The 11533-nt window shown below is 37.4% G+C and overlaps 1 protein-coding gene across 1 annotated transcript; it reads right to left on the bottom strand.

The window, feature by feature from the left end:
• Nucleotides 1-798: 798 nt before the first annotated feature.
• ankef1a (ankyrin repeat and EF-hand domain containing 1a) lies at nt 799-11113 on the bottom strand. The gene is made up of 10 exons (XM_052096377.1): nt 11048-11113; nt 10469-10830; nt 8906-9105; nt 7993-8142; nt 7707-7830; nt 5114-5939; nt 4353-4579; nt 3902-4071; nt 2762-2902; nt 799-2615 (listed from the first exon to the last, which is right to left on the bottom strand). The coding sequence occupies exons 1-10, from the start codon at nt 11074-11076 to the stop codon at nt 2463-2465; spliced, it is 2382 nt and encodes a 793-aa protein (XP_051952337.1). The 5' UTR covers nt 11077-11113; the 3' UTR covers nt 799-2462.
• Nucleotides 11114-11533: the final 420 nt, after the last annotated feature.

Consider the following 11533-nt stretch of genomic DNA (forward strand, 5'->3'; position numbering starts at 1 on the left):
ATCAGATGGATATGTGTAAACACCATAATTTCGGTAGCTATGAGGCTCTTGATTTATAGCTGTTCGTTGAGTCAATTTATTTTGTTATGTAACTATACCCAACGGACCTTGAAGGCAAGGCCATCTAATGATCTAATTCAGTGGTAAACGCTGGTCTCAGCAGACATGAGCGCATTTAATCAGATTCACGTTGTACAAATACAAACCGCCGTTATCTCTGTTTTTCAGACGCCACTGTTGACATTATCAACAGAGCTTACAGTAAAGCAGTTACAGTAAAACATATCACTGCAACGATTTGATGTGGTTATTTATTTAATGCTGTGAGAATCATGTTCACATATTGCTGGTATATTTCTATTGGTTTTAAAATGGAATAAAATATATCATGGACTGTTCTATATCCAAGAGTTTGTACCTGAAAGGATACCTGAATAACTTTGCAAAAAGCCTTAAATGGCAGCTATCATATATAAAACATACAATCCATCCCTGTATATTTGAATGAACCCTGAACCACGTGGTATTTTAAAGCTCAGAGTATGCCTCAAAACAATCACAATTGTTTTAGCTGCCATTTTGCAGTACTCTGTGCTGAGCTATAACACAAAAGTGGATGCGGATCTTAAGCACAGCCTTCCACAACTGACATCATATGTAAACACTGTTGCGCCATCTGTTGGTTTTGATCAAGTAGTGGAACAGCACATACTCCAAAGCCACTGCCATCTCAATAACTGGTGGACGGCACTTTAATCTGCAAAGAAAATAAGATGCTAAAAAGATAATATGGACAGGTTTTTTTTTTTTTTTTTGTTTTTTTTTTGCAGCACTAGAAATGGAAGTCTCTCTTTAACCCTGCTGAAAAGACCAGCTAAGACCCACATGCATTTCCATGCTAGTCCAACTGGTTTATGCTTGTTTGGTGTTGGTTTAGCTGGCAGCATATCTATGTTGTTCAGCAGCGAAAAATACAGGTTAACCAGCCAGTTAACACAACTTTCAAAACACAACATATGCTAATCTTTTTAACAAGGAAGTCATAGTCTCAATGAATACACACATTTCCAATATGGCTATATTAGACACATTTATTCTGCAGTTAATGTTTTAGATTCATGCTAAAGGGTGCATGTGGATAAAGTGGCTCGGCTTTCTGAGAAAACAACATGAGGGGTTTTGTGCAGCGCTGCTTGTGGTGAAAGGCCTGTACCCAACACACACGACAGACGCTGAGAAATAGAGAGACAAACAGCATGCCAGCACGTAGGCAGCAGCTCTCATCTCCTACCTCTCATAAATGCATAATCAATCTTACTTAATGTGTGACAGGGAAACAGCAGTAAGACATGGCGTCTTTAATCCCTAAGTAACTACAGCTCAAAACCCACTGTTTATATTAGTGTGTTACTAAAACTAGATTTTTACATTTTCTAAAGAGAAAATATGAGTGTTGCTTGCCTGTGCAAAACTCGCTGCTATGATGCTAGGGTGTTATGTGTGGTTGCCAGGGCATTACTATGAGGTTGCTAAGGTGTTTTGATTGGTTGTTAGTGCATTGCTATGCAGTTGCGAGATCTATTCAGTGTAAGTCTATGGGATTTTTCTCACCCATATTATCATCTGCCAGGCAAAAATCCAGCATGACCTCATTAAAAATATTATGTGACTTTGGCAAAGTCCCTTACAGGTCTTGTGGCAGTTCTGAAGTGAAATGTCCACTGAGTGGCACTAAAAGCGAGTTAAAAGGTCTCCCAAACAGATGAGGTTTAGACGTTTAATGCTCTAGTGAGTTTTAAATCAAGAAAACCTTTCTCACTACCCTAAACCTAAACGATAGTGTCATAAAAGTGACATTAAAAACATCATCATTTTGTGGTCCTTCTAAGACACTCCTTTGCATCGCAAGAGAAGGCTACAGAGCATTTCGATCACAATCTAACAAGCTTGTAAATTTAGTTCATTATGTAATGCAAATGATAAAATATATCGTCTTACAAGTCATGCACTATAGTAATAACATTATAACATAATAACATATAGTATAACATTTTGTGAGGAACATGGCTAAAGGTGATGGTATGAACTTTTCACTTGTGTGAAAAGTTCTGCAATACGTACAACAAGATACTATATGTAAAAATTATTTTGCAAACATGTAGGTATAGTAACATGATTCTTTGAGACCAAGTTGCAAAAATTACTTGTCTGCTTACAAAAGTAACAGCAAAACAGCATTGTTGTAAGTTCTGCGAATTGAGGTATCATTCATATCCGTGGCTATGCAGCAAAGCATAAAAATTAGGGCTGGAGGTCTGTTCAAATCCATAACCCAAAATATGAGCAATAATAATAATGATCCATGCCTTAGCAAACACCAATAATTATATTTTTACACCAGTGCAGTTTAGATCTTAGATATTTACCATCTTCTCTTTTGTTGACAACAAGTTCTTGGCCTTTCATTCAGTGAGTTCAAGTTCCACAGACTTCTTCTGAATGTTTTTATTGAATGGCATCCTGAAGTCATCAAAGTCCACCTCATAGGTAAAGCGCTGCCTCCTGCTCGCCTTCCTTTCGATTAGTTGGCTGGTTGTCAGATGATTCTGCCACGTCTAGAACATATACCAGCGAAAACATATTATAATCTACTGAAAATAAAATGACCTGATCTGTGTACCACATGACATCGCAATTTGGCTCATGCCTGATTCACAGTTCTCTCAACAGAGCTGCAGTAATTGAGAGGTATCCAGCTTACCGTTCTTGGCACAAAACTGATGTCCAATTTGTTGAGCTTGCCGCTGGTGATCTGAGTGCTGTGCACGACAACGCTGTCTTTCTTCATCGCTTTCTTGACTGCTGAGTTTGAGGAGGCTAGCGGTGTGAGAACGGTGCCCTGCTGAGAAGATAAAGCGTCAACACTATAATCAAGACACATGTGATGACACAGTGAGAAACAGTGTGACTTTCTACAAAGGTACTGTGGGGATCCCCTGAGCACACTAACAGACTCACGAGATAATCGGACATACCTGGGCTCATTTACTTACCTTTTGTTTGGGTTTTCTCTGTCTGGTGTTACATGTACATATAATTAATATAGAACTGTCTGTAATGACATTTTGCTTGACTGTCATTTACTGTATCATCTCATTTTCCTTCCCAGACACTTTTGATAAAGGATCTTACACTGTTTTTCTTTTCAATTTGAAATGACACACCAAGAATTAGTGTCAATCCATAAGTCATTTTAAAAGTAACATATTTTTGTTCATCTGGGAATTAATAGAACTGTTTAAGTGATGCACACTCCATGAGATGAAGACTTTTTGGCTTAGATAAAGCTGTTTTATTCTACCTAAGAGTGGTCGCCTTCATGGTGGCTGTCTTGTTGAGACCAGCAGATTACTACTATTACTTTATTATTATAAATATCAAAACTTATAGTTGCAAAGAAAAAATTGAATGGGTGAAAAATACACCTGCAAAAAGGGCATTTGGTTCACGGCTTAGAATGATTTTATGAATGATTTTATGAAATCCCTATGGAAGAAATGAATGGGGAAAATATTTCTGCAACCAAAATGGGTGAAAAAGAGGACAGGCACTGTTGCACTCTGTAGGTGTCAGTAAAAAGTGGTATTTACCATGGTATTAGAACAAACAAATAATAACTAAAAATAGAATCAAATATATTTTATTCTTCAAGCATTCTGGCATTCTTAATATAATCAGATTATCTCTGGATATCAATTGAATACATGTAAAATTTTCATCTATAGGAAATAATACAGATGGTACTTAAATTTTAAGTATAATGATAATGACATGAAAATTAATATTATTGTTGAATTAAGGCAGGGATGTAATTATTGTGAATCACATACACTTATTCTACCTTCTCTTTTGTAGAGCCAGCGGTGGAAGCTGGTGTTGGTTTGCGTTGGACTTTGACAGGCTGTGCCTTCTTGTTGTCCTTATGTTTGGGTTGAGCATCAATCTTAGCCTTGATCAAATCCACCACCCTGAAGTCTGCATAAGCATGGGCAACATCCAAGCAATTTTGCTCTGCAATTAAATGATTAAAAGTTCCAGACTCAAATGACAGCAGAGCAAAAACTGATCAATCTCAGAGATTTAATGCACTGTAAATCAGGGTGCTCAAAGCCACTCTCCAACAGAGATGAGGTAGCAATGTGAGAATGGCTGAGAGAAACGTCTGCAACATTTGGAAAGTTAATCATAGTTTCCTGCATCAATACAGTTATACTTGTATGATCTAGCAGGTTTATGTGTAGTTGAGGTTGCATAATAGTTGCATCAGTCCTTTTCTTGAATTTAAATTGTACCTGTTTTATTTACTGCATTGACCTTTGCCCCAGCTCTGATGAGGTATTCAACACAGGATGGCCTACAGCTCTCAATGGCTCTCATTAGGGGAGTAGCCCCACTCAGAGTGGGCGGATCCACTGAAGCTCCTGCCTCCAGTAACAACTGTATGATGTCCAACTGTCCGGCATGGCAGGCATGGTGCAGAGGAGTCCAGCTGAACTGGTCACATGTATTCACGTCAGCCCTGTAATATGATCATCATTCAGGTATAATTTTACATAGAGTTTATACTGTATGCCAATGTATATACATTTCACAATCTCCTATGCAGTGTTGGTTGTAATCTAATTAAAAAGCAATTAATGTGATCTAATTAATTTTTATTACAAAAAGTAGTATAGTGCATTACATTTAAAATTCTTGCATTACATTTAAGTTACTGACTCTGAGTTACATTTAATTTCCTTGGGCTACACATATTTAAAAAATAATATTATATATGTAGAATACATTAAAAAAAAAATTACTTTAATATGTAAACTTGTATGCGTCTTCCGTGAAAAGTAAAAGTAATTTTAAAGTAATTAGATATGTGATTACTTTTCCAATTAAGTAATAAGTAAAGTCAGTAATATGATTATAGCTTTTGAGTAGTAATTAGGAATTTGTTGTGAATTACCTTTTTTTGAGTAACTTACCCCACACTGACCCAATGTTATAATTTAGTTTTGGTGAACTAACCCATTTAAGCAGATATATAGAAGCTCATAAATCTTACCCATTATCAAGAAGGAACTTTACCATTTCGTAGTTCCCACTTGAACATGCAGCCATGAGTGGTGTCTTGTAAAAGCAGTCTTTAACATCTACAGGGACCTTTTGTTTGAGTGCCAGCTTAAGAGACTCAATATCTCCCGTTTTCACACAGTAGTTTATATTTATGTATATCTTTTCAGGATCATCAATGTACCACACTGTGTCATCTTCGATAGGATGTACCGGTCGATGATCCTGGTCAAATCTGTGCATGTCTGTAGCATGCTGGTAGCTCTCAATCATAAAATGTGGGGGCCCACCATCATCCCGCCGTTGATTGAGATCAGGCGGGACTTTGCAGATGGGCATCAGTAGATTGAACTTATTCTTTTTGGTCTTTCCTCCCTTGCTTTCCTTCTTCTTCTTAGGCTCATATGAAGCCATAACATGTGTCTTAGGAAGGTATTTGAGACCTCTTAGGAAATCAGTAATATTGATGCCCTCTCTTCTCCTGTCGAGGGCAAGTAGAAGAGCCTGAATTTGGTCCTCATCTATAGGAGCTTGAAGTTCCTGAAGAACTGACACAAATGTCTCCCTGGATACTGTCTCTATGTCCATGAAGCTGTCTGATGCCGACTCAAAAGCGCTTCTCAGTGCAGTCTCATTTTCATGAGACCAGTCGTGGAGCGTCAGAGCCCATGGTTCACTTGTGCCACCCATCCCTTTAGAGAACTTTCCATGCAGCCGTTCGGCCTTCTTTAGCTCTTTCACTGTAGTTTTGTGGCCACAGTCCTTAGCAATCTGACGAGGAAGCAGGCCTTCTTGGTTTTTCAATTTGGGATTGCATCCTAAAGTAGGTATCATAATATAAGTATACAGTTTAAGGCATCAAATGTGAATATTTAACTTGATCATGTTTGTTCCACATCAAGAAACACGATTGCTTTTTTGGTTGTACAAATACGTGAGGCATCACAGTGGTTGATTTATGAAAGAAATTATCAATAAAAAATTATCTCAAAGGCAACATAAACTAAAATTAAGGTAAAACATTTTAAAATGCTATTAGGTTTTAATAACCCAAGTCCAAAAATCTCAACCAGTTAATTTCAAATACACAAGTCCCAAAAGAAATCTCAATCAGTTAAATTAAAAATTGTAAATGTAAAAAATATTCAAAAAGTCAATTGACCATTTAATATGTATATAAAAAAGAAAACACAAAACAAAGCCGTTAGTCAGTAGCTAGTTTGTGAATCATTTATTTCTGATACTGGCTGTCTTTACTTCCAATCCATGATTTTTGTGACTTAAAATGGGCATCAGGTACATTTAAAGCTAATTACTCCAAAATCTAGTCTGAGTTTCTTTGTGTACCAAAGTTACACACCACACACTCAAACGTAACATGCTGTGAGCCCTATTTTCACAACAGCGTCTTCCGTGCAATTAGAGGTGAATGGAATATATCTTCTGGCTTAATTCGACAATAGAGTATTTTTGCCATGGAAAACAACAAAACACTGCTATGTGGGTCAACAGGAATCTGCTGTTGAAGGAGGCATTACATAAGGAATCACATTTTCCTTGATCTTTTGTACTATAAAAACATATTGTATGTTTCAGAACTCAAAACTTTCTTCTCATTGCAAAAAGAGAATTCATTTAAACCAAGTTGCCAAAACAACTCATTCTCTACTTCCTCCACATTGTGATGTCACACTGTAGTAGACATTTGCATCTGACCGCCTCCACAACAACACATCAACACCTACTTTACCTTTAATCAATTCTGTAGCCCACCAAGCAGCGGTGAGCAGTGAGATGCTAAGTAGAGAGATCAGGTCAGTCAAGAGCAGAGAGCCAATCATAACAGTGGGCATACTATCAAGACTTAAAGGAGAAGCAGCATCAAAACGGAATGTTTTTGACAGAGGGTCAGAATGAGGGTGGGAAATTATCATCTTTTACAAACACATGATACTAATATTATAAGGGAACCTCAAGGAACATATTAATATAATAAAAAGGCATATCATGTTCACTTGCCCATACTATGAATATTCAATGGATGAATGAGTGCATTTATTAAGGTTATTTCTCGAGGATTATGGTCATTTATTTTATGTATTTAGATGTTTTAGAGGACTGGAAGTGACTCTGTCATAGAATTATATGCTTTATTTGAGGAGATGAGATCAGTGGAGTTTATTATTTATTTAGGAAAGTAAAATTAACTTTACTTATAAAATAAAATAAAAAAATATGGAATACATTTATAACAGGAAAACAGAATTATTACCAGTTTTCTTGTTTTCAGTTATATTCAATAGAATTTATTTTACTATGGACAGCCTCTATATAATTTGAGAATTTACAAGCACCTCTCTTCCACTGGTTTAAAAGGATAGTTCAAAATGTAAGGCAGAATGACAGCCTCCATTCACTTTTATTCTGCCCAACATCTCCTTTTGTGTTCCACAGAACAAATTCATACAGGTTTGGAACAGCATGAGGGTAAATCTAATGTAAATGTAAATGATGACAGGTTTTCTTTCTGGGTAAACTATCCCTTTAATTATTCTATATAAAATACTTAAAATAAATTGATTTACCTCTTTGAGCTAGAAAGCTACAGCAATCGGTGTAGCCACCATAGGCAGCAAAGTGCAGAGGTGTATCCCCCTCTGAAGTTACCACACCAAAATCAGCAGCATATGCAGACAGCACCTTAATGATCTGTTAAGAACCAAACTAGAGTTAATAGCGATTGTAATCATTGGGAGAAAGCCAAATGCCTACACCCTAATGTTAAGATAATTTTATTCAAGAACAGTAAATATATCAGCAATATTTTATATTTTTTAAATGTAATAACTTTTATATAATTGTCACAATTACCTCAAAGAAGCCTCCTTCAGCTGCAAAGTGAGCTGCATGGAATAGCTTCTTATCCAGAGCGTTGACATTTCCTCCTTTCCTGAGGATGGCTCTCACGAGATTTAGTGCTCCTGCTTTTGTTGCCTCCATCAGAGCTGTTCGACCTGTCACCTGGGGGATCACACACACAATATCAATCTACAAACATCTGCCACAAGAGTGTACTTTAAAATGATGATTTCTGTCCTCAAATTGCTTTGAAGGATGCTAGACAGTACATTTTGATTGACACAATACATTTAAATTAAATAGTGAATGTGAAAGTGAACTTCTCTAACTTGCTGCAATTGTCAGTTTTTTTGGATTTCAGCATTTATTGCATACCCCAATGACTCAATGATTTATTGTAGATGACCTCAGACCTTTCATCTGATTAACTCAGAACAAATGGGCTCAAAAGTGAATGTCACTGTTAGGATAAACCAATTATTTTATGAAATAAAAACATTTGGAGCCCTGACACCCTGTATGATACATAATAATGGTTTCTTTTAAGAAAGGTCAGACCTAAATGAGACTACCAAGTAACCTGGTAATAACTCTCTCTAAGTTTCCTTTGCCATTTAGTATATGACCTGTCATGGTAGACAGACACGTCAAATTGCAATCTAATTGAAAGTAAGGTTCATTCCAATACTGAGGTGAAAGTGAAGCTGTACTGTGCAAATGCTGTGGTGGTAGCCATGTCTTCCTTTGCAATCATTGTGATACCTTCCTTGGGTTTTTGGTTAACTGTATATGCCTGATCTTTTTCAAAAGGTCAGAGGTTTGAATCCTGCTCAGGATAAACTGAACTTAAATAAACCATTTTTGATTACATAACTCATGAAATATGGGCACACTGAAGCAATCCTACTGATCTGCAATCTGCTACCTGATTTGTAGCACTGGGGTCTGCTCCTTTCTCTAGGATGCTGAGGCACATGCCTTCACAATCCTGAGCTTGCTCGCAGGCCAGCAGGAACACTGGCATCCCATTAGCTGAAATATTGTTCACATCTGCATTGCCGTTTAGGGCCACCTGGAGGCAGCGCTTGTGCCTTTTGGTGGGCTGTATGCAGTAGAAGAGCACCCCTGGGAGAGAAGCCAGAATACAGATTAATCAATTTACACACTAGTTTTACTGCTCATGCCCTGATCTGTAATTAGATAGACTACATATAAACCTCTAAAACAGATGGATGCTGCCAGATACAGATGATCACTTTTAACTTTGTGGCAAGTATTAAAGGGATAGTTCACCCAAAAATGAAAATGATGTCATTGTTTACTTACCCTCATGTTGTTCAGAAAGTAAGGAACTGACAGCTTCGGCACCATTTAATTTGCATCTTTTCCCATGCTTTAGACACTTTATACTGACAACTGTCAGCTTTGACGCAGCACCGTGCAAATGCTAAGGTATCAGTGACCAATGCCATTAAAGGGTTAATTCGTCCAAAATTGAAAATTCTCTCATCATTTACTCACCTTTATGCTTTTCAAATGTGTATGAATTTCTTTCTTCTGCTGAACACAATCAAATATTTTTAAAAATATATCTCAGCTCTGTAGGTCCATACAATGCAAAAGAATGGTGACCAGGACTCCAAACTTCCTATTGATTCTGCGCATCGTCAATCACTAGTAATTGTAATCGAGCTTGAAATTGTGATCACCAAGGAGACTGCTGTCAAGATGTACAGTGAAAAAGGAGTTATATTTTGGTCTGTTCTATTACAAAAACCAACTGGATCTCTTCAGAAGACATTGATTAAACCACTGGAGTCATATGGATTACTTTTATGCTGACTTAATCTGTTCTGGTTACCATTCACTTGCACTGTATGGACCTACAGAGATGAGATATTCTACTAAAAATCTTTGTTTGTGTTCAGCAGAGACAGAAGAATGAAAGTAATTCACATCTGGGATGGCACGAGGTTAAGTAAATTATAAGAGGATTATCATTTTTAGGTGGACTGTCCCGTTAACATGACGGCCACCATAAAAGTACACTGCCGTCATGTAGACTAAAACAGCTTTTTCTAAGCCACTAATATGACTAATATCTTCATCCCATGTGAGTGGATTTCATTTTAAACATATTTGTCAAAAGTACTTTTCGCTGCTAATTAAAGTAATAGTTGACCAATCCCTTACTCACCCTCATGCCAACCAGGCTATATTGTGAATAAGAATTTTTATCCGTTTCTCACCCAAAGCAATCATATGCTTTAGAAGACATGGATTACACCACTCAAATCATATGGTTACCGTTAAGCTGCCTTTATGTACTTTTTGGATTTTGAAAGTTTTGGACCCCCTTGACTTACATTGTATGGACAAAAACACCTTGTATCTTTTTCAAAATATCTTTGTTTTTGTTTCGCATAAGAGGGAAAATCATACGAGTTAGGCTAGTAAACTATATCCTAAATTACATGTATAACATTACCTTTCCTTTCTTTGTCAAAAAGTTTCATGTCTGCGTTCTTCTTGGCCAAGAGAGACACGATAATGTCGTGTCCGAGCTCTGCGGCCATCATCAGCGGCGTCCGCCCTCTCCTGTCCTGCACGTCTGGACGGGCTCCTTGAGCTATGAGGAATTCCAGCATGTCCGAGTCGTTGGCCATCGACGCCAGATGCAGGACACCGTTACCCTCGCGCGGTTCAGTGATATTGATGAGGTCATTAACACCCATGCTGATTAACTTCTCTACGTACGGCTTATCTCCCGCCCGGACACACTGAATCAGCCGATAGATCTGCAAAACTTCAAGGCGACCCTTAGCTACAGTGCACGACATCATCATGTACCTGCAAATATTCAAATTGCACCGTTCCATAAATATTTTACTTGATTTGATCTTATCTGGAGGCATTTCACTTGTTATGTTAATTGGAGTTCAAAATTAACATTTTGACTAGACGATTTTTTTAAGTTGGTAACTTCTAAATCGCTTATAGAACTTTTATCTGTTTTACAAAACAACATTCAGTGTCAAACAACAATCAGATTCCATTTAAGACTTACCTTTTGTCGATAACGCCTAAAATCAACATGTAACTGTTACGTGCAACATTGTTTTCAAGCACCGCGTCTCTTTCTATGCTTGCTGCGTGTCTCTATGGTAACAGAACGCCATGGATTCTCTAAAAACTCCTTCAAGAAGTGAATTCCCTCCTTTCTGTACCCGCCTCTTCTTTATTTAGTTGCTGTGCCAGGTAGAATTACCGCACTTTTAAGATATCACTTGACCGGGGTTGAGAAGCCTGTCGTGAATCATCGTATTGGCTTTCATTGAAATGTCTTTGAGCGTGTGAGTACTGTTGTTTGAGTAAGTGCAATAAATTACATCTATCACAAAGAGAGGCTTACTCGCGCCATGCTCATATAGGATGTGGTTCTCTTACCATTAAGTCAAATACATGAATAATTTAATCAGTAACCACATTTGACCGCACTCAATACTTCTGAGAATAAGGGCACGTTTAGACCTCTACACGAAATCTTGTGGAA

The sequence above is a fragment of the Xyrauchen texanus genome, chromosome 28, assembly GCF_025860055.1.
Source record: "Xyrauchen texanus isolate HMW12.3.18 chromosome 28, RBS_HiC_50CHRs, whole genome shotgun sequence".
In the NCBI taxonomy this organism is placed as follows: Eukaryota; Metazoa; Chordata; class Actinopteri; order Cypriniformes; family Catostomidae; genus Xyrauchen; species Xyrauchen texanus.